Below are 23,425 nucleotides of genomic sequence, written 5' to 3'. Positions count from 1 at the left end.
CTGTGTTCTGCCAATATTTTATACCCCCACAGTTCAGATTCAGGTGTGCTTTGCCTGAGGCCACAGCTCAGAATCCCTGCCTGGCACTTTGGATTTCTTGCAAGGACTTTTTGGCCAGAAGTTGATGCCGTGTAGTGTACATGCAATAAAGCAGAAACTCCCAATTAGTGTCATCTGTGTTGTGCATCCACAATAAATCTCAGGAAGTCTGGTATTTGCAGCATGCAGTGGGCTGAATACACTCACATGAGCAGCAGAGCCCACTCTGTCACCTTTTACCCCACAGCTCACAGGCCTGGGAAAGGAACAGGAACTCTGGTCAGGCTTCTGCATGTGCATTAATCACAGGGAAATTGACAATATCCTTGCAATCACTACAGGGAAAAATGTGCAGGAAGAAAATCTGTCAAGGAATGTGCAGGGGACAGCTGAAGAATATTTTGTTGTGAAAGAATAATACCTTGTCTTTGTTTATAATGCACAAATAAAAATTTCACTCCTGAAATCCTATTTTTATATATGAAGCCAGAATTTTGGAAAGTGTGCCCTTTCTTCTGCTCCCACATCTCCTATGCTATCAAAATTGTGGAGTTGTTACTTCATAAAGCAAAATTACCTAACAGATAACAAAACCCAAGGTGCACTCGGATTTGTGCATTATTCTTAAGCTATGTATAATAAATGGACTAGTGCAGGTATGAAACACATCCACTTAAAGGAAATCAGAATCTCAGTTCTGAGTGTTTTAATTCACATATATGTCCTATACATGCATATAGGAATGCTTGCATTAGTCAACATGAAGATTTCTTTAAATGAAACTAAACCTCGATCCCAGCATTATTTTCCTGTCTACATATGATTAAATATTAAAATAATTTAAACACTGTAAATAATTCTTTTGTTTTGAAATGAGATCTTTAATTAAGGCTATAGATATTTATTAAACCTCCTAAAAATCCAAAACATCCTCTTTAATGCACCATGAGAATAAAACAATCTACAACAGCAAGTTTTCTGGCTTTAGTGTAGCAAGCAGCATTCATTCCACAAACACTGGAAGAATCACCTTCACTCAATTCAGGATTGTATTTTTATCTATATCTTCTAATTAAAAGAAAAATAAGTCTCAACTCTTTCAGTAACACTATGCACAGTAAAACAAAGTAGAAGCAGAAGAATTTCCATAGCATCTTTGTCATAAATGAAAATAATCCAATTTCTAAAGTAGTAAGATTAGAAAATACTTCTGTAGTAGAGACAAATTTATTAATGATACTTTATGCAAACTAATTTATTATTCCCTAACAGTTATAATCTGGAAACTTTTAAAGGAAAAATGTTTTCTTCAAAAGTTTAGCTTTGTTAAAAAAAATCCTTCTTGTCTTTATTACAGAGAAAATTCTTGTGACTCAGCCTGACAGTCCTTATTAGTACAACACACGTTTGTTACTGTTTTCTTTTGATGTAATCTTTCTAACAGGAGGAACAAATGTATTTTAACAGCTATCCAAGGGCATATTTCATAGGCTCACAGCCTATGAATTTATGCCTGGATTTAGTCTGAATCTCATCCATAACTCTGATTTGCCTGGGAGAACAAAGCGTTTCATTGTGTATTCAATAATGGTTTCAGCAACCTTATTCACACATTCCTTCCTTTCTTAATCAGCAGAAACTGTTTGAATTCAAGATACATGATTGGGGTGGGAGGGGAAACAATGCCAAAGCCTATACTTTTGAAATCTCCATTTCTTCAGAGCAATAATCTCTCTTTAAGAATCTCTGTTAAGAATCCCTTAATGCAACATTTGTCACACATTTTGCACCATGTCCTTTCCTAATGAACTTTGCTCTATTCCCCTTTTCCACCCTGTCAGCTGGCATGGTGCTCTGCTTATGCCTCTATTGCTTCCAGTTCCAGCAACTGAACTCTCCAGGGATCACAGTGCACAGTTTAGGAAGCACTGTCTTGTGCAAAGGTTAAAGGTCAGAACAGACAATCTGTAAAACAGCAATTTTGATCTGACAAAATACTGCATACATTCTGGGCGTTCTTTTCAATTGCATTTCTTATGCACATTGTAAACAGAAATTGGGGCTGGGAAATAAAATAAAAAATGCACAAAGTTGTGATTCCTGGTGCTGTACTTGGCATCTAAATCCAAGTCTGTTCATTTATCATCTAACTGCTTAATTATGTTTAATATACTTAGTTGTATCTCTAAAATGCCTGCATTTCTGAGGGGTGTGCAACAGGAATGCAGAAAATGGCTGTTTGTGTAAAACACATTGTTATATGAAGTCATCCTTTCATTTGTACATATTTCTTGGCACTAGAGCTCAATGAGGGTGTTCAAAACAACTTGTTTAAGTAACTTTTGCTAAGAAACAGTAGAACACACCTACCTGAACTTATGCAGTCAAACTTTGTTTGCAGATGCATCAATGTAACTGAAGAGAAAATTTACCCACTCCTTCCAAAGTTACTATAAACAGTTTTTGTTGACACAATAAGGTATGGGACTATACAGGTCTTGCTGAGTTAGAACATGTACTGTTAGCAGTCTGCATCTTTTAAGCATACTAATTTTTGTTTAAAACAGCATTATTTTGTCAATAAAATATTCAAGACTGATATACAATAAAGTTGAAACCGATGGTTTTAATTTTTATTTTCAGGTCTGAAGTAGAGAGTACAAGCTCGTGTATGCTTTCTTCATGATATTACATGGCTGAAAGCTGTCAGCTGCTCACATGGCATATTAATAAATATACCCAAATCATAAAGCTTTAACTGGTTTTGCACATTGCTTTTATTATTAGACTGTTTTATTCATGTTGGCACAGATAATCCATGCAAGGTAATTACTCACATCTCATAAACCACCAGACATTCTGCTCTGAAATAACTAGGAACTCAGGAAAAAAATATCTATCTAAAAGCAAGGGCACTTGTGGCATCAAGTCAACATGTCAAAATCTTATAAAACCTAGACTTCTAATATATGATCACTGCAGGCAATAAATCACTCAGTTTCAAATTCTGATGTTTATAAATACTAAACAAATTAATATCCACTACCAGGAGATGAGTATTGCAAAAAAACATTAGTGTGCCCAGCATTAGACACTAATGAATGTGTTCAGTGCTGTGGACATTCACATTATTAAACATAAATACAAGTAATCTTCAGCCAAACATTTCACCCAAAGTACTGACCACTGAAGGACCAATGGAAAAATATTTTTCCTTGTTTTGAATTGGTTTTAGAATTGAGAATTGTATAATGTGTGAATCCAATATAGTGAAAACTAATGAAAAAAAGTTCTAAGACTGTTTTTTTTTGTCCAGATAATAAAAGTAGCTTCATTTGGAAACATTTAATTTGCTGTGTTCTGCAAAAAGAACATCAAAAGAGAGAAAAGCATTAAAAAAAGCTTTTGAATCCTTTGACTGAAAAGTTATTGAACACTTTTTAGTTAGACAAAAGACTGATATTTTTAATTGATCATTCAGAGGTACAGTATCTTTGTTTTATTGGGTAAAACCTCACATTAATTAGAATGAAAAGAAATATTCAGAAGAACTTAGGACTTATCTCAGGCATCTCTTACAAGACATAAAACATAATCAAGTACACATTATTCATCTTGCATATTTTTGTACAACATTATTTTCCGTGATAGTTAAAAGGCTGTATTTTGAATTTTAGAGATATATATTATTATATATATATATATATATGCATTTTCCCTCTTCATATCACAAAGTGATGTAGCAGAAGAGTATCAGCAGTTATGTGGTATTCTACCCCTGTGAAAGTTAAAATGCTACATTATTATTCACAAATTTCTTGTTCAGATATGTGCAAAAATTATATCTTAATATAGATATCAAGGGCAGGTACGTGGATTCCCTATTTTTGGACCACATTATGAAGCAGCACAAGTCATAACAGGAAATTTTTATTACATGATAATCCTCAGGGTATCTCTGTTCTTCACTCAGAGATATCGCTGTACCTCATATGTAAACTAGCTTTAATCTCGCTTGCTCAGACACCAGCTGGAGTCAGGGCATGTGCTACAGTGCAGGTTCTCTGCCCAAGGAATTTCTCAGGACTCTCTCAAGCCAGTACAGCTCCCACTGAAGTCTGTGCTGCTGCACTTTCACTGCTGCCATCCTGCAAGCCAGCTCAGCTCTGCTCACATACACTGCATTCCCTTCCTTTCCTGCAGTCAGACTTCAGTCGAACCAGACTGGATCCTTACTCACCCCTCTGTACATATCCAAACCATCTCTCTGGGCTATGGGTGCTACTTGTACCCTCATTTCTAACTTGAAGGCCTCTCCCTGACTGCAGCGATCCTGCTGCCCCTACCCAGCCTCCCTGCCACCCAACTCTGACATGCAGCGTGGTGGAGCTGCCCTTAGCTGGCTATTCCTGCTCCAAGCGCAGCCTCAGGAAGGGCTCCCCACCTTTCCCCGCTCAGCCCTGCAGAGCCCCTGCATGCTGGCAGCCTCGGGTGCTCCCTCTGCGATGCCAGCCTCCCCCCTGCCCGCAGTGCAGCTCCCCAGGCCGGTACCTCCGGGCTGTCGCAGCCAGGAGCCGTGAGGAACTGCAGCCCCAGGCACGCCGCCTGCCAGCAGCTTGTCACTGACTGCCCTCCCTAAGCTGCAGCCCAACATCTCTGCCAGATCCTAAAATGATTTGTCCTTCATGGGGCCAGTGAAGAGGAAGCTTACAGGGACATTGAGGGGGAAAGGGGAGGGGAGAATGAGACACACACAAATAAACGCATGCAGATCAGAGGGGAAGGACCTCATGAAATTCTCCTGAGGCGTCCATCACAAGCCCTTCCCATGGAGCCTGACTCCCTGTTCTGATGTTGAAGTCAGAGATTAGTCCCAGTCAGTGGCCAACACTGACACAAATCTGCCTAAAGAATATCTTCAATGCAGTCTCAGTATAGAGTATGCTGATGTGAATTCTCTCAAATAAGAGATAATAATAAAAAGCATTTTGTTGAATAGCACTGAAAAATGAAAAGGAAATGTAGAATTTTCTCACTGTTGTGAATATGTATTTAATGAAGTCAAATAGGAGTGGAAAAAAATATTTAACTTCCATAATTACGATTTATTCCTCTGGAGAATATTATGAGCCAGATCTTTGGATTTTGTAATCTATGGGACCATATTCACACCAGCCCAGCACCGACTGAAAACAGAAAATTTGCTTGCTTACAGAAAAAAAAATCCCAAACAAACAAACAAACAAAAAAAGGCTTTGCATATAATGTACTAGTGTTTTAGAATAATTCATGCATACAAAAATCTGACCCTGTAGCAACACAGATCAGATCACTGCTAAGATCAGTGAAAACTAAGATACCTACTGAATAAATACAGGTCATACATGTCAAAACTGCCACAGGCAGTTCAGGTTGTTATTTTTGGCCAAGATGCAGACTGCCTGCAGCTAACTTAACTCTTATTTTAGAACTCCAAATTTCATTTATTCCTCTCCAAGCTTTAGATAGTTTTTCATCCCTTAAAAGACACACAAATGAAATGGGCATTACCCAAGGGAGGGACAAGACAGACAATATTATGTAATTTTTTGCTACTCAGAACACAAGGTAAAATAGGTGCAGATGGCACCAGCATGTGGCCCACAGAAAGCATCCTCAGCCTCAGAAATACTAATTCAAAACTGTCAGTACTGCAAGCTGTCAACACACACATCATAATTCTCACTTAAATGAGTTAATAAAGCTTGAATGGTGATCAGACTTTCCATCTTAACTCCATCAGACAGAACTGCTGTCTCCAATATAAAAGTCACTGATATTCAAAAAATCAAAAGTATTATCAGTACTATAAGTATTGCTTATTTGGAAAAAAGTTTTATAAATAACTGTCTGAACAACTTGAAAGTTGTTCTCAAGCTATTAGGATAGATGACTGTATGGTTTTTAGAAAAGATGACTGTAGGGTTATCCTAATTGTTGGAACATAGCTACTGTTTTTCAATGGCAAATACTGCTACAATTCATGATGTGCTGCATTTATAGTAAGGAAAGGAATAAGGAGTATGTGCTTGCTGCCTTATGGATTTTTGATACACATTCATTTACTATAGGAAAAAAAGCCTTTTTTCCTTTTTACATGGGATAGAGGAGGGAATTTTTGCAAGCTGTCTCCCACAGTTTAGCTGTGCTAGATGGATGTGCTAGATCTGTGTTCACTTGTTTGAAGGTCCAGATGTAGATTCCTACCTCCCTCTGATATCAGTGGGAATTAGAAACCAAAGCAAGATTGAATCTCCTTTTTTTTTCCACAGGAGGAAAGGAAAACTGGTTTTGAATTAAAAGCTGGCCTTTCCAGTCAGCTCTATTCCATTCAATGTAAGAGCAATTTGGAGAAAGCCAGTTGTCCTTTTCCATTACTATTTGAAAGTGAATTATCTACTGTGCACATAGAAGCCAAGTGCACTAGCAAGGCTGACCCAACCATTTTATTTTCAAACTGTTATGGATTGTCACCTAGGCTTCCCAGCTACATATGGATTCAAGGCAGACTTGTTATTTGGAAAGAATCTAAAATATCTGATGCTATGAGGTAGCATCACAAGATAATGGAACAGCACTCACTTTTCCTAGAGGAAGCCCTAATCTATTTATTTCCCTTTGAAAGCTACAGCCTTTGGTTCTACAGATGACTGTACATATGGCACTTACTCATTCTTGCTGTGAAAGAAAATGACTTAATACAGAAGTATTTTTCCAGTTGTTTTTAAACACCAGTGTGTGGTCTAAGCAGTAAAACTGCTGTGGGTAGTTAACTTGAAACTATATTTGCACATTACTTTTTATAATAAGGTTTTTAGTTAATTTCAATATTTCCCCCAACTGTTGCTATAATAATGGACTAGTTCATGGTTTTGACTGCTCATTCAATAGTGTTTTGTATGAACTTCACAAAAAGCACGTTCTGAATTTATGAAAGAGGATAAAGTTAAACTTGAGAAGTACCAACGTCTAGCTTTTACCAAGAGAAGTGCTAGCCATGGTTATCAACTTTATGATTGCCCAGTTAGTCATCTGTTTTACCCCAGCATTACTGACTACCAACTCTTCTTCTAAACATTGATGGCATGGGCGTGCTTCTTGCACAGGGGCTTGTCCTTCTTGGAGTAGAATGGCTGACCTTCCAAATTCACATGGCACACCTAGAATTAATAATAAATGCAATCAGGAATAATTAAGGAAAAAGAAAAGGGAGAAATATGTGACTGTCAGTTTCAAATGTATTGCTCTTCTGCCCATGCATTTCTTTGGTAGTCTTTGGGAGTTATGTATTGATCTGCTATTGATTTAACCCACTGAAAGAACTCAAGTTAGGTCCTTAAAAAGACTCCCACTGTGAGAATTGCATATTAACAACACATACTAAAACTATCATTTCCACAGAAGATGGGGCAGCTAAGGCAAATGAACAAGCAAAAAATAACATGAAATATTCAGAGAAAGTGTCTTTATAAGTAATCAATATTTATAAGTCATTAAGAGCTGTTAGCTTGTGAAGGAAACTTGTTTAGTATTCCTTTCTATGTTAAAATTTCCAAAAGACTTCAGTTTTCACAAAACACTTTTTTATAAAGCTAGTTTAGCTTCAATATTTATAAACTTTTCTATACTTTCAACTAGTCTACCTAAATTTTAGACTTAAACAAACATTAGATATTGTCACTGTCAGTTTGGTGTGGCCAACATACTATTTTTAGCTAATTAGAGATTCTAGATATTATTACTTTGGAATAAATATGCTGCAGAGCTGCTCAGTGGTATTAGAACCAGATGAAAGTACTGTTTATCATATGGATTTTCTGCTTTGTGTGCAGAGTGTGGGAATATGGCCACTCTCCAGAGCTATGTGCACACCACAGATTGATGAGTTTGACCAACTTCTATGCTAATTACTATTCATGCTCTCTAAACAGAATTCTTTTTGCAAGTTTCAACAAGCATTCAGCATGGAAATACAAACTTCACTGCTTTGTAAGGTGGATTATGGTTATACTGTTCAGTATGGTGTTAATTTATTTTCAGTCTTGCTCTATCTCTATTTGGCAAACACTGGAAAGAATAACAGCAATAGTGGTTTGTACTGCTGTATGTATTATCTAAAACTGGATGTTTTATTAGAAAACCTCACTTATGATGGTCAAATTTCATAATTCTAGTAAAAGTTATGGAGGAGAAGGAAAATTACTCCCATCCTTCTCCAAATGGAAGTAAAGAATGAAATTTCATCCCTCTGCATCCTTTAGCATATGTTAGTTATTACTGCTTTCAGGTTTTCTGATGTAACTACACAATTTAGGAGTATAAAGGAATGAGACAGTTTTTAATGTAGAACCTACAGCACAAATGAAGCAGGTGTCATGCCAAGTGTGTCCAAGAGCTTCAATGAATTTATCTCCAGCTTCAACAGGATAATCACAGCCATGACATTTTGTGCTGAACAAAGCAATATAATCTAAAATAAAACAAAAAGAAAACTTAGAACAAACTCTTAACATAATCATATTAAGCCCAAAAGAAACAGAACTTTTCCAGACAATCAATGTTTTGATTGTTTTTGCTAAGTTTCCTACTACATTTACTGAAATACTCCCACTGAAATATGCTTATTTTTTTTCATTATTTAAATACAAACTCAGTCCAGAACCCCCCATTAGTATGACATTTATCATCACAAAGGTAGAAGAAGACATAGAAAAAATCCATGGAATTTGAAGTTGTGTTGCTCACAATACTTTCAAATTAGCATTAATATATGTGGAATTTATTCATAGGACCAATATGGTTGTACAAGAGTCTAATGACAAGGGAATGTTACAAGTTTCCATGCCTGTATTAATGTTCTTTTTGCATAAAGAGAGAACATTATGGAAACCCCATACTGACTGATTAATACATCTTTACTTTATCAAGTGCGATTTCGAAAGGTTTGACATTGAAAAATATTAGTGGAAATTCCAAAGATATATGGAATCCATGAGAGTTATTTGATGTTCTGACAAAACCTCCAGTTTTAAAGGATAGGTACCCAGTCAGTCATGCTGCATGGTTTTTTTTCTTCACTAAAAGCTACTCTGACTTGTAAAATTTGAATTGCATAACCATAAGAAAGGAATCTCCAGCGAGAAGTAGGCCAGGACCTCACTGAATGCACAAGGGCAATACAGAGGGAATATACCACTTAAACCTTAACCTCCTTCCTGACCATGGCAGGCAACTCATTTGCACGGCAAGTACCATTTTGGGAAAACATGGCCTTTCCCTTTCTTAGCTAGCAAGAAGCAGTTTGTTTGTTGCAGCAGCCAGGAAGCAAAATCTGCACAACCATGTGCTGCACATCTGTGCAGATCTATCTCTTCATAAGTGTTGGTTGAACAATTCTAGGGTGAGCATCAGAGGTCACAGCTCCAGCAACTCAGGATAGTGGGCAGCCCTAGAAAACTTATTTTTTATTTCTGGTGAGCAGAATCTACCAAGGAGGGGAGTAGAACAGGGGAAAATGTGTAGGGAAGGAAGTGCAAAGTATGATAATACATAAGGGAGAGAACTGAGGGAAGGCATTGTGGACATTGAGGCAAAGACCAGTGCTCTGCCATTCTCTCATATAAACTGGAGAAAAATACAGACCCAAACACTTGTATACATGGAGAGTGGAAACAAAATCCATGCTGGATGGGGAACTGATATAATTTTGTTCCCCAGCTGCTTTATTGTTACATTGCTTCCATGAACATGAAGCACACAATTACTGTGCAGAACTGCCATACCTTTCTCACAGTAAGGCTCCCCGTCCTCCATGTGGAACAGGCTATTCCCAAATGGCTTCTTACAAGCAGCACAGACAAAGCAACTTGTGTGCCAAGTCTGTCTTAGGGCATGCATCACTTCCTGTAAAACAAACAAACAAACAAACAAAAATCTCCAGCAGAATAGCCAGCCCTGCAACTTCCTCCTGGAGAACAAACACAAGGCAGAGATGCTCTAAATTCTTTCCTTCTGTAACAGCCAGTTCCCCTCCTCAAAAGAAAGAATTGACAGAAATTGGGCTCCTTCTGGAAAGACAGAGGAAATAGGATGGCAAGCTTTCTAGAACAATATATTTGCCAAAGTGAAACAACATGGTTCAGGCAGTTTGTATCAACATGCCCAGTCCCTGTTGCAGGAGGGATTCTGCACAACGATTATGATTATTTTCCCCATGACTGGGTATGAACTCTTCAATGCAAGAGTATGATTTGTTAAATAAATTTCAAAGAGTAATTTTCTAAGACCGGGAATAAGTAGTGTAAGTCTGTTGTTTCAAAATGATCCAGAGTCTGAACTAATTTCTTTATGCTTCTTACAAGAACAATTCACAAACTAATGTGAAAATCGGAAAAAAAAATAGGAAAGGTTCTTTTAACTTATATGATTAGTAAAAATGAGTGTGCATGTCTGTTCCTAAGCCACATGTTTATCACAAAACACTCCAGTTCTGTGCAACTGATGTTTTCCTCAACTGAGTACATCTAGATTTTATCAGCTTCTTACTTCTGTCCAGTATAGAGGAATCTCTATTACTGCTTCATTCTTTTGTCATACAGAGGTCTTCCAAATCCAAAAGCTGCTGTACTGGGCTCTGATGCCCAGTTACCTGCTAACCTGTCAATCTTACGTGTAGCCAGGATGATGTTGGACAGTGTATCTCTGTCCAACAGCCCAGATTTCAAAGGGCCAGCTGCATAACTGCTGTGAATTAACTCTGTTAACTTCAGTGAAACAACATTGATTTATACCAGCTGAGAATCTAGATCCTATTTTATGTTGCTTCCAATTATACACATAGACTCTGATTCTCTTTTAAAGATTGTTTTTAATGCCCACTGATTATGAGAAAATGGATTGAAGTCCTCTTCCATGCTTTCAATCCAGTGAATAGACATCATAGTCTAATTTAGATTTGCCATATATCTCATTAGAGAATCACCATTTGAGATTCATTAACTTCTGTTACTGTTTGCAAAACAACTATTGCTGATAAATAGGTTTGGATCCATTTATGAACCTCAGTGAGGTAAGAAGCAAAAATAGCTTGAGAAATCTTATTAATATGAATAGAGGCAGCTGGCATCTTTGCTATTTTCCTGATGAAAATCCGTAATGGGAAACTGATTCGTGCCAGCATTCATTAGGTAGGTTAAGTCAGCACTCTGCTATAAATTACTCCTTCTGCTGCAGTAGCAAACAAGACTTGGTTGGAGCCAGAGCTTCACCATTGATGTCTGATGCTGCCACCCATAATTGGCAGTTGCAGAGAAGAGCATCTGTAATGCCAACATTTAGACAGATGTCAAAAGGTGACAGCTAAGCAGTGAAAAACCAGTGGGGGACTCCTTGCTTCTTCATTTGAGTCATACATTCACTAGAACTGCATGCATAAATACATTGCTAAAATTATTGACGGTACTCCAACCACACCACCATCTGAGGTATGTGGAGAGCAAATTAAATTGTACATTTACTTGTACATTAGTCCTTTAAGACAAAAGTGGCATGTATTTTTGGCTTTGAGGAATTCAGATCTTTGTATTTATTCTGTATTTTCTTAGCTATAAGAAACCAGCAGAATTCGTCAACAGCTGTGCTGCCAACTAACAATGAGGTGCAACAAGAGCAATGGGCCTCTTCCCAACATCACTGATTTCTCTACTGAAATTTAGACTAAATCCTGTGTAAGAAACAAAAACCCAATTCAAGTGTCTTACTATAAAGAAGAGAGAGATAAAAGTAACATAGTGTGTATCAGAAAGCAAAAACCTATCCAAAAAGTATTACTTATTTTACACTCAGAGAGATGGTACCTGGATTACATATTCCATCTATGAGCTCAATAAGGTACAGAAATATCCAAGACTTCAGATGGATAAAAATTATTATAAAATAATATGTTTTTCATCATGAAATAACCAACAAGCTGGGGAATAAGTCTTAAAAGGATGAAATAATAAAACATCTGCATTCACTGCTTACAGTCTAAACGATTTCACTATTTCAGAGATCCAGGCAGTTGCAGAAAGGGTTACTGTTGTTCTCTTACCCCCATAATCTTAGTGTGGCATCTGGCACAGGTTGGTGCAAAGAACTGTTCATAGCAGCGCTCACAGTACACACTGTTCTGCTCCTCCACAAAGCACATATCAGCCAAGGATGTCTTGCAGTAAGCACAATTGAATTCTTCTGGGTGCCAAGAGCGACCCATGGCTACCAGGAAAGGACCTCTGGAAACAATCATAACTTATTTGTAATCTTGTTTAATCTTACTTGTATTGTGAAAAAAAGGTTGAATGGCTGATTGCAAACCCACTTTCTCAGACACCATGTACACACGTAAAAAGCTACTTGAACCATGAAGTGCATATTAAAATAACCTGAATAGAAGTGGTCTTTTTCAAGACCATTACTCAAAACACATTGGTTAAAACATTTCATTATTGTTTGATCTCAAACACTGCATTTACAAACAACTGTTGGAAAAATCAATTGTTTTCATATCTGCATAGCTGTAAGTGGTCTTTGTAAGCAGAAGCAAAGACAAAAGGAAAAGGCCAAAGGCAATAGAAGACAATGCTATTTGAAAGCATGAAATAACAGGCAAATTTCCATCTTTACACATCCACACCTCACAGCAACTCCTAAAGTCTCCTACCTTCTTTCTGTCTGACAGCACTGCGTGCAGCATGTTCTAGAAATGTCAGACTATCAGGTGACAACTTGCTGTTTTGTTATGTGGAAGGCACATTAAATTCATTTTGGTGATTGACTCTGGTGATTGTAGTTAGATGTAATGATTATTACTGGAATATTTCCATTCCAGAATATATGAAGGGCAATAACCAGCAGTTCCACATCACCAAACTAGCTCCTTTTAGTGGGGAAGACTGTCATTAAACATGGATTACTTAAAGTTGGATAGCAGTGCACAGGCTAACAGTAGGCACTGGTCCAGCAGAATGAACTGGGAGAGAAGGGAGAGGCATGCTATGAATCACTGGTAATAGAGTGTAGGCATTATCTTTCTCCAGACACAAAAGCAACAATTACATTTGGCTGCTGCTCCAAAATGATGCCTTGTTCCATTTCTCTCCACAATCCCCCCTCTGCTCCCAGCCCCCTAACTCTCCCAATGAAGTTGCAAAAACCTCCTTCAAAGTGTTACCTTAGGACCAGAAACCTGTTTAAAATCAAGCAGGGATTTGCTGCAGCATCCAAGAGCCAAACAATTAGCATGTAAAATGCTGCAGTGATAAAAAGTGAACCACACAACAACAAAATGAGCTCTGGAAATGTTAAATTAATGAAGCAGACAACAGACATCCCTGCTGGGTAATTTAACAGAGTCTTAGGCTCTGGAACTGTATATTAATGTACAATAACCAGTCTCTCTGATACTTTTTTTTCTGCTTCATCCCTCTTCAAAGGCCCACGACCTTACCGAATGATGCTGTTACAGTGCCCGCAGAGAGGAGTTCGGCTGCTGGCTGGAAAACGCTCCGCCCTCTGAACTGTTCCCCGGGCTAAGGCAGGGGGCTGGGAAGAAGTTGAAACTGGAGACGGGTAAGCAGGAATTGTGGTAGGAGACAGCACCGGAGCACCCCTGGGTAGGATGTGCTTTGTGACGGTGGTGGTGGATTTTCCAGGTGCAAATTTCTGGGAAAAGGAGTCATCTGTTACCCAGGGGGGGCGACTCGCAGGCTCCGTGTTGGCAGGGGTGTAGGAATGAACTGGTGCTGGCGCTGTTTAAAGTATTCCAAAAGAAACCAAGAAAGACTTTAAAGTCTTTTTCTTCTACTGTCGATACAGCAACACTTACCAAAGGGTACTCCACGATACACATACAATAAAAGCTTTAGGTGATAGTTAATGATGGCCTATCCCATTGTTGCTCATTTATTCTGGGCTGAAGTCAAGGGTATCAGCACCATCACTGACTTCTCATACACATGCATTACAGAAATCATTGCCTACTGGCTTTTACAGATTTTATGGAGACCATTGTCAAGATCATGTCTTCATTTTCTTGAATGAATGGATATGACAATTGTGTGATAATGTCAAAGACTACCATATACTCTGTTTAAGACAGGTTAAAAATATAAAAGCCAGATAATATAGTAAAGTTTTAGATAGAATTCCCCAGAATTTCAGTAAGTCATGCTTAACTTTTGATCTCATTATATTAATTAAAATACAACATGTTCTACAGATGTCACTGTTATCTATCATTTGGAGGTTTATTCCTAGGTTTTTCAAGAAAAACAAGCTCCCAGAGGGAAAACAGAGAGCACTGGAAGCAATACTGAGGGAGCCAATTCAGCTCACATGACCAGCAAGATAAAGCCAACAGCACTTAGAGGAAGGCCAGACTTGTGGTTATGACTGATCTCAGTTCAGTTCTTCGCTCTGCCACAAACTTCCTGTATAACTTTGAGCAAAGCAAAGAGTGTCTGCGCCTCAGTTCCTGTGTGTAAAACAGAATATTTTCCTTTCTCTCTTCCATCCTTTGACTAGCATATAAAACCCTCAGTGCAGTCTGTCTCTGTGTTTGTGTGCACCAGGCTCTAATCTTGGGTGGAGTTTTATCACATTAAAATAAGCAGGAGCCAGGGCCTGCACATACTGACAAGTTTTCCCATTATCCTGCTCCTTTCAAAATGCCAGATCTTGCATTATGTAGAACTGAAGTTACTGCCCAAGAAACAGCCTCACTTTGCCAAGTACAGGAGCACTAAAAGCAGTTTCCCTTTGCAAGGAAAACAAAGCAAATGATTGAAAAGGAGCTTGGAGAGCTGAAGTGTTTTGCCCAAATGAGAGAGCACAGGCTTGGGAACAGAAGCCAGTTCTCCAGCAGTCTGGGCAAACATTCCACACAGTAGATCCCAGCACCAAGAAAATCACAACCAAATACAACATGTACAGGTTTAAGGAGCTTGCAGGCAGAAAGGTATTTTAGCCAAGAGGGTTCTGAAAGTAACATGGATCTTTCTGAATAATTAAGTGGTGAGAAGTTTGTGTTCGACTTAACACTGCTTCTTCAGCCCACACCCTGCCACATAAGAACTTACACTGATTATTGGCAATTTGCAAGTGCTTAAATTGCATATATATCAACGCACTGTGATCACCCTTGGGATCTTTTTATTGAGGTCAGAGTTGAATCTAGTGCATTTTCTTGATAAAAATTTCTTATGGTACAGCATCAGCAATGTTTCTGCTTCATAAAACTGTATCCCACCTTAGCTTGAGGCTTCTTTTTTTTTTTTTTTAACTTGGAAATGGTAAACAGTATTTAAAGATTTCAGAACAGAGTTTATATTCAATCTCTTTAGATCCTGAGGCTCTTGCTATTTATGTATTATGGTATTAAGATAGGCAAAATTAGAAGTTAATATTTCATCTCCAATTGATGAGTTCATAAGGCTCCCACCTATGAGGCTAATTAAACAAGGTGACTTCAGCTCATATCATTACTTTCTCTCCACCTTCTACTTCTTTTCACTCTTTCTTTTCTATTTGATGCAGTAAAATAAAGAAACAGAAAAAAGAGAGGCCAAATAAAATAACAAAATAGGATTTTTTTTCCAGCTACTAAAATAAAGAGCAATTACTGCAAAATGACAATTGCTGGATGTTTGCATCTGCTCCAAGTTCTCTTTTCAGCTGTTAAAATTTAATTTTACAGGCCTGATTTATTACAATACATTTTCATCCTGTGAACAAGCTGCAATTACTATTGCTTCAAAATAGTATCACTGCAACATATTAGAAAGATTTCACTAGCTCTGAGATTTTAGCAATTGTTATTAAAAAGAAATTATCTGACTTTCTTAGAAGTACATCCCTAAGCTTATATGAACAATTATTTTTTCTTAGTAGCTACTGTCATACATATTCACTATGAATGTTTATGTATTTCAAAAAGTCTTCCAACACTAATCAAGAGAAAAAAGGGGTTCTTTGCTGCTAAAAAAGTACTGAGATTCAGTATATCAGAGAATATATTCTCAAAATACCACCATTCTATGAGTTGAACATTAACTGTTAAAAAATGAACACTTCAAATAATTCAGCAACTTAGCCTCTATCACCTTGTTTCTCTCAGCCCTCGTGTTCTCTTAGAATAAGAAAGAATGAATGGCATTATTGTTGTCCTGAGAGAATGGCAGGAGAAGAGGTCTCTCTTACCAGGAGTAGGAACAAGCCAATTCCTTGCTTCTGGGGAAGCTGGAATTCTCCCCCTCAGCTCTTCATTTATGGCCTGTGGCTATTTTCTCTCCAGACAAAGGCACATTACCAAGACTCATGTAGTAAAGCAAAGATTTATAGAGTCTCAAATGCTTTGGTCGCACAGACTTGCACTGTGAGAACATTTTTTTTTCCCCTTTGTTAGTAGATGACATAAGTGTTACTCTTTATTATTATCAGTAACAAAATAAATTAATAACCACAACTGATATGGTTTGTTCTACACTTAGTGGCCACATCCCTGATTCCCAAAGTTTTCCCATGTACTGTTGCAGTACAGAGTAGATAACAGACAGAGCAGATGATGTTTTATAGGGAGACATTATTCTTACTTATGGAAACTAAAAATGAAATAATGGTGTGGAAGCTGCTGTTTTAGTATTGAAGGTGCTTAGGATTCAATATAAACTTCATTAAGACTTGTGGGAATCTCTCTAGCAATTCCTAAAAGAGCAGATCAGGCCTTTACACTTGACCGATTTTGCATACACAAGTAGGCCCGGTTGGACGTAGGGATTTAAAAGGAAAGATCTGCTTTCTTCCATTTAGGCATCGTGTTACTTCGTGGTACAGAAGTGGAGCTGGAGCTGCTTGGGATACATGAAAGGCTATGCTGGTCCGGGAATGCCTACGGGAAAGGAATAGCCAGGCATGTTCTGCCATCTAGTGGGCCTTGCTCAGAAGAGAAGCCTTTAAAACACGGGTTATGAAATTTAGGGAGAAGTTTTCAGAGTTCCCAGCTTTCTCTACTGGAAAAAACATAAGATCATTAGCAGCAGAAAATTTCCAGAATTAGGTTAGGGAAAGGGCAGACTGCCTGATAAATCCCAGATATATAAATCCCTGAGCCAGATACTCAACAATGCAGTTTCATTTTGAGACTTGTTTTAGTTTGTGTGGGTTTTATTTTCAATCTGACATTAAAATCGCCTTGTAAATCCTCTCAGTGACTGATTCAGGAGTCTCTGTACTGGATATATGAGCCTGTTGGTTGGTGTTTTAATCTGGAAGTTGCCGCCCCACATTTCCAAGGGAAGCCAGTCATTGACAAAGTCGGCTGAGGAAGTTCTCTAACTGTCTTGGAGCTTTGTTTCTAAGTACTATTGATTTTCCCATCTGTGACAGGAAATGCTGTTTCCTCCATTTCTTCCCAAGTGACAATTTTCCATTTGCTCTGCAACTGTCTCTGAGGACAGCTCATGCTCCAAAACCACCCTGAAGTGCTACTACATCAAATATGTAACACTTTATAAAGTACCAACACAAGAACCAAACATCTTCCCTGAAATCTCTGCCTGGAACCTCTCTTGTACCAGAGTCACTTCATGGTTCAATTATGAAGGCATTTTAGAATCTCTTATTGGATAATTCAAACTCCTAAACAGTACAGGAGTTTCTCTGCCAACTATTTAAGCCTTTATTGAGAGGCAATGAGGCTCAAAAGCAGCAACATGAAGAATTGCAAAGGAACATCAGCAATGTAAGGAAGTGAAAAGAAGATGCCCAAGCCAGGAGAAAACAAAAGCCTTTCCTCTTATTCCAAGTAGAATTCAACAGCCAGCTTTGACTTTACCAGATCCAGCCAATAATTGGAAATAGCTGCAGATGTATTTCTGTGGCAGGTTTGTACATTGAACTGGAGTTTATACTTCCCCAAATGAGCACAGGGCTTAATATCAGTCAGTGTATTTAGGAGATATTTTGACTTGCCAGAGTTTGCTCTCTTCTGCATGATAGAAATACATCTGCTGTCATCATCTTTTCAAGTCAAAACCAATAGCATTTGCCTTGAGTGAGAACATGGTATACACTGGTGCACTTAACCAAAAGCAAGTAAGGAGGAGCTGAAGGTTTATTTACTTTGAGACCCTTAAATAGCTCATGAGAGCTCAGACTTGACTTTTTCTACCTTTATGTCTCAAACATAAATATCAATTGATTTGTCTGTCTGCTTTATGTCTAACTAAAATTCCTACATTTGTTTAATTTCAGTAGATCCAGAAATAGAACATTACAGAAGACAGAGCTTAAGACTGTTAGAATTGTTGGCCTTTTCATGTTTATTTGACTGTAAAGATATAAATCAACTTTTAAATTCTCTTACTAAGATCAGAAAAACCTTAATTTGAAACAGAACTGCCTTTAGACTTATATTGCTGTCTCATTTAATTAATTCAGTTTGAAGGTTCACATTTTGGTCATCAATGGTTTTAGAAGCTCAGTCCATTTGTAACCCATTAATACCAAGGGAATTTAAATAATATCAAGGAGCATATTTTCCAAATGAATGAATAACCAAATACATTCCTTACGTTACTGTCTCTGGGAAATGGAATAGCATTATGAGGTGCTTAAATACCTCATTCTTTATTTCAAATATAAGCCTAAGTTTGAGAAATTCAATACATGGTCTTACCTATTTTGCAAATATAACCTACTCAAGCAAACTCCACTTATTTTACCACCTTCCTGAACTGAGCATTCTTTTTTTTAGCAATTTTCTCAATTCTGTAGTGTCACTTGGCTCCTAATTGGATGCACTCTGTTATTTTTCAAATTTATTTCTTCTGAAAAATCAGGCTACACGTTTTTTATTAGACTTTTCCCTTGCTTTTATTTTACCCTCTGTTTGTTTCACATTTTAACTCTGAAGTAGAATACAAATATAACATAATCCTCAATCTTCAGATAATCTGAGGCAAAACTAGCAACATTTAGACCCACATGAATAAATACTTTCTGGTATATCTGTGAACAAAATATGTGCTTTCTACATTTTCTTTTTCCAAAAGAAATGTGTGAGCATTTTTATTCTCAATCTTCTCAGTAATTTGAAGGCTCCTTACCTGGCTGGTAGACAGAGGGCTTTATGCTGGCAGTAGTAACAACTCTCATTTTTGAAGCAGCAGAAGGAGCAGGACTTTCACTGTAGCCTCCAGAAATTGGCATTGGTGTATATGACTGGGTTGTGTTTCTAAAAGCAAAATGTATGTGTGAACAACTTTATAAAGAGCAAAAGTTACTGATCATGAAGTAACAGATCTGGCAGCATCCAGAGCACTCCATGAGAGAATGCTGGGAGATTCATCAGGCTTTGTCATTGCTAAGGAAGGCTTGGACAATTCTTTGGAAAGAAAAATTAGTCAAATAAGGATTTTAAGTAATGGCAAGTTTTGCTGTTGTTGTCATCACAGAAAATAGCTTGCTGAGGGAATATGATAAATTTGAAACTCTCAGTAACAAGGGATCAGACTTCACAAAGCTGCATACAAAGTTTGTGTTTTCTGTTCCTCTGCAAACAAAAAGGCCTGGTCTTGTCTAAGATAAATCAATGAGTTACACGTGGACTTAAAAATATACTTGCTCAGCATAATAACTACCATTACAAATGCTAATTAGTATTTATATACTGTTACAGTATTTTCAAAAATATTGAAGTAATCTTTAAAAATTTTTCTGAAACTAACCCTTTTCCCTATTTAGACTGAAAAATTTACATTAATTTTCCTATTGTTCACATTCATCCTTCAGAAAAAACCCCATACTATATGCAATAATATGATGCACTTTCTTGCAGTCCTAGAATAAAAATATTTGCTTGGGATTCCAAAAATCAGTAAGAAATAGTTTTTCTCTATCTTATGGCTTTGATGGTGATTCTTAGTTTGATTACAGTAACAGATTAAAAAATATGCCTCTTCTATCTGCCAGTTACTTGTAGTAGTGCCTGTGCTTCACAGACTGCTAAAAGAGATCACACTGAAAACAAGCAAGAGAGAATAAAGAAGTACAAGGAAGGGAAGCAACAGATAATGAGATGTGTGCAGTAAGAAAAACCTACTCACTACAGAACATCCTTCTTACTCACCCTGGAAACAGGTTTGCTTGTTTTTTCCCTTCAGTGTCACTCCCCCTATGAAGTAGATCCCTATCTATTTGTGCTGACAGCTAATGAGTTATTTCCAAAGTGGGGTTGTCTAGAGGAAAACATTTGTCAGCATATGAAAAGAAGCATCCATCTTTCCCAGACTATTGGTCCATCTTGACTTTACTTTCTTTAACAGTGGAAACTGATGCCATCTGGAGAAAACACGTAATAATCTTACATGGCAAACCCAGCAGATTTCTTCCAGTACAGGTAAGAAACATTCTGAGGAACGGAAACTTTCAATTTTTAATTCTGAACAAAATAAACCTGTCCTCAATGTAGCTTTTTGCTGCTCTGACAGTGTTTCTACTATAGATTTAGTTTGCATAGCATTGCTGCCTCAGGCTAATTTATTTTGTCTATGTAGCAAGACCTAGAAACTTAGCTATTGCTACAATGGCTGTAGCTAATTATTTCTGTACCTAGTCTAGGGCTTAGGTCTGCATTTGGGTCCACTGTACCATGAGTGAACACAACTCTCCAAGATAAACTATTTTCCTGGGTTTGTATTCTCTGTAAATTCTGTTGTGGACCCTGCTGTGCTTTTGTAACTGCCAAAGCTGTTGTAAGCTCTGTCAAACTTTCTGGGTTCCATTCTTACCATCTATTTCCTGATGAGACCTCCTGTGAGGTGCCTCAGGAGGCACTGTGCTCAGGATCACTGGACAGAGGCCATTGCTGCTGCATAGCACAGGGACACTCTGGCTTCACCCACAGCTTCCAAAATGCCATCAGCTAAACACACCATCGAAAGAATTGTCCTTGTTTTCAAATCTGATACTCAGGCTAAACTACACAGCTCAGTGCCCCAATATTTACAATGTGGCTTAAAAGATTTTAAAATGATGTGTTGCACAGCCTGAATCTGAAAATGTCATCCAGTCAGGAAAGTCTCCTCCCAGGTGCACAGATCCAATGGTTAGAAAGATTCATTTGAATCTCTCTTAATGTACAAAATAAACAAAGAAGTTCTGAACCAGATTAGTAATTCTTAAACTGTCATGAAGAAAAATGGTTATTCAAAATTCAAGTGTTTCCCAAATATAATAGCATAGTAAAACGATGCCACAGATTTCCTTGTGTTCAGGGAAATGAAGCTGAAAAAAAACCCAAAACAACTCTCCCCCATTTATAGTACCAAAATCAAAGCAAAATTAAAAGTAATACTGAATCCTTTTAACCCTTTTACATGTGTATGATGCATATTAAATACAGTAAGAAAGATAAGAAAGCTTATCAAAGAGAAATAAAGTGTTATACAACATCATTAGGGGTTTAGTGAAAGAAAAGATTTATCAAAATTTCTGCTGAAGAAAAGGGAACGGCATGTGATTAAAAGAACCAAAAGAAAAAAGAAACAAGAAAGAAGGAAATTAAGAAAGAATAAAAAGATGTTGTAAGCACCAAAGATGCTTTAATGGATCAAGAAGCACTGGCATCTCAAAAAGCAGTGAAAGCAACCTCATTGAATTTATCTGTAGCAGTCAATGGCATGTGACAGGCAGCAAATTAAATACCGGCTCTGAAAACCATTAGTTGTCAGAAAAAGAAAGAGTAAATATTTCTAAGCAGATCATTTTTATGTTAACGCTTCACTAGATGCCTACTAGTAGCAATAAACTGGTTTGTTAAGTGCTTTTAAGGCAGAACAGCTGCACAAAACAGTTTTATACCTCTGCTTTGACTGGTAGCTGATGGAGGTGGAAGAATGCCGGTTGAAACTAAAATGAGACAAAAGTGGTATTTGAAAAAATATACACACAAAAGATTGGGATATCTTGCCCTACCATGAATTTCCTACAAGTAAGAAGAGCTCTTAAATGCTGAAGTAAACAACATGTACGTATTTATAATTATATGAGTATTACATTACATTTTGTTTTCTTATTTAAGCTGGGAATCACAGTGACACCTGACGAGTGAACATAAGTCAATGAGCTGAGAGCTCCATAAGTCACTCTTATCTGATCTTGCTATTTGATTGTGGAACTCCAATTGTTTTTATGAGCAAAAAAAATTACAAGGGATTTTTCTCAGTGTCATAAGTTTACATTGCACCAAATCTGAAAAGCAAACCTTGAATGAACTAAAGCCAAAGATCAGGGAAGTGCCCCAGCCTGTGAGGCAGCTTGGCCAATGCCATGGAAAGGACAGGTTGGTATAGTTGAAGCTGAAACATCCACCCACCATGTTCAACTTTTGTCTTGCAGAACCTTTCCATTGCTACAGCCTTAGGTAAACAGGTAGATTTTTTTTTTCCCTTGGGGAAGCAGTGTAATTTCAGAACATAAATGAGTCATTTATGCAAATACAGGAAGTACTTGAAAGCCTGCACAACGTATGATCTGAGAAACAAGAGGATTCAGAATGAACAGAGCTCCTGTCTGCAGGGCTACAGAGCATCTGTCCCACCCCACAGGGGCACAGCCCACATTTCCCAGAACCACCAGGAGTCTGCCTTATGCCAGTTATTTTCCTAACTTCTGGAGAAGATCTTTTTCTTTCCTTTACCATGGACACAGTGCTTGGATTAAAATCTCTGGATCAGAAGCTACACTTGACTTTTAGAGCCATAAATGTAACTCTTTCCATTGTTTCGCCTGGTTTTGTATTCCCAGAGTGCTGTTGCATGGAACACTCTGCTTTAATCCTTTAGATGGAATAACCCATCCCTGAAGAGCTTCAAGCTTATTCAAAACTCTCCTGCTGTGCTTGCATCTTTTAAATAAGATTGTAAGTGGAACAGATAACAGTAAGCCAGATTTCACTGCAGATGTAAAAGAGTAACACAGTCTGTTAAATATTAGTGATTTACTTCAAACACTCCTCTTCAGGAACATTATGAAGATTTTACTCATGCTAAGTGTTATGCATATGCTCACAAAAGGTAAGTCACTATAGAACAGGATCTACTAAAGTTTAAAATCAGATTTAAATAGTTAAGGATATTGATCAAGAAATCCTCCTGCCTTTTCTTGGTGGATGTTTTTAAAGCATCTAAAAGGGAAAAAACCACCAAACACTGGAATGATGGTGATAAAATCTCAGCCTCATTTACCTGAGGACATCCCCACCCTGCAAAACAGTGGCGTAATTAAGGTCATCCATATTTTTTTTAAATAA

General features: G+C 37.6%; 1 protein-coding gene across 2 annotated transcripts in view; it reads right to left on the bottom strand.

The window, feature by feature from the left end:
- Nucleotides 1–2,645: 2,645 nt before the first annotated feature.
- The window catches only part of LDB3 (LIM domain binding 3), a 114,781-nt gene continuing 94,001 nt past the window's right edge, over nucleotides 2,646–23,425 (bottom strand). Inside the window, exons 13-19 of one of the 2 annotated variants that reach the window (XM_071438702.1) lie at nucleotides 21,976–22,023; nucleotides 19,221–19,348; nucleotides 13,565–13,865; nucleotides 12,170–12,350; nucleotides 9,861–9,981; nucleotides 8,433–8,548; nucleotides 2,646–7,238 (exon numbers count right to left, since the gene is read on the bottom strand). In XM_071438702.1, coding sequence (XP_071294803.1) covers nucleotides 7,149–7,238; nucleotides 8,433–8,548; nucleotides 9,861–9,981; nucleotides 12,170–12,350; nucleotides 13,565–13,865; nucleotides 19,221–19,348; nucleotides 21,976–22,023 — 985 coding nt within the window. In that variant the 3' untranslated portion in view covers nucleotides 2,646–7,148. The remainder of the gene's footprint in view (nucleotides 7,239–8,432; nucleotides 8,549–9,860; nucleotides 9,982–12,169; nucleotides 12,351–13,564; nucleotides 13,866–19,220; nucleotides 19,349–21,975; nucleotides 22,024–23,425) is intronic. The other variant, XM_071438699.1, reaches the window with a different exon arrangement.

Source organism: Agelaius tricolor, unplaced genomic scaffold (genome assembly GCF_023055355.1).
Source record: "Agelaius tricolor isolate 1412-34295 unplaced genomic scaffold, bAgeTri1.0.p SCAF_13, whole genome shotgun sequence".
Classification (NCBI taxonomy): domain Eukaryota; kingdom Metazoa; phylum Chordata; class Aves; order Passeriformes; family Icteridae; genus Agelaius; species Agelaius tricolor.
This window is presented reverse-complemented; position numbering and strand designations above follow the sequence as displayed.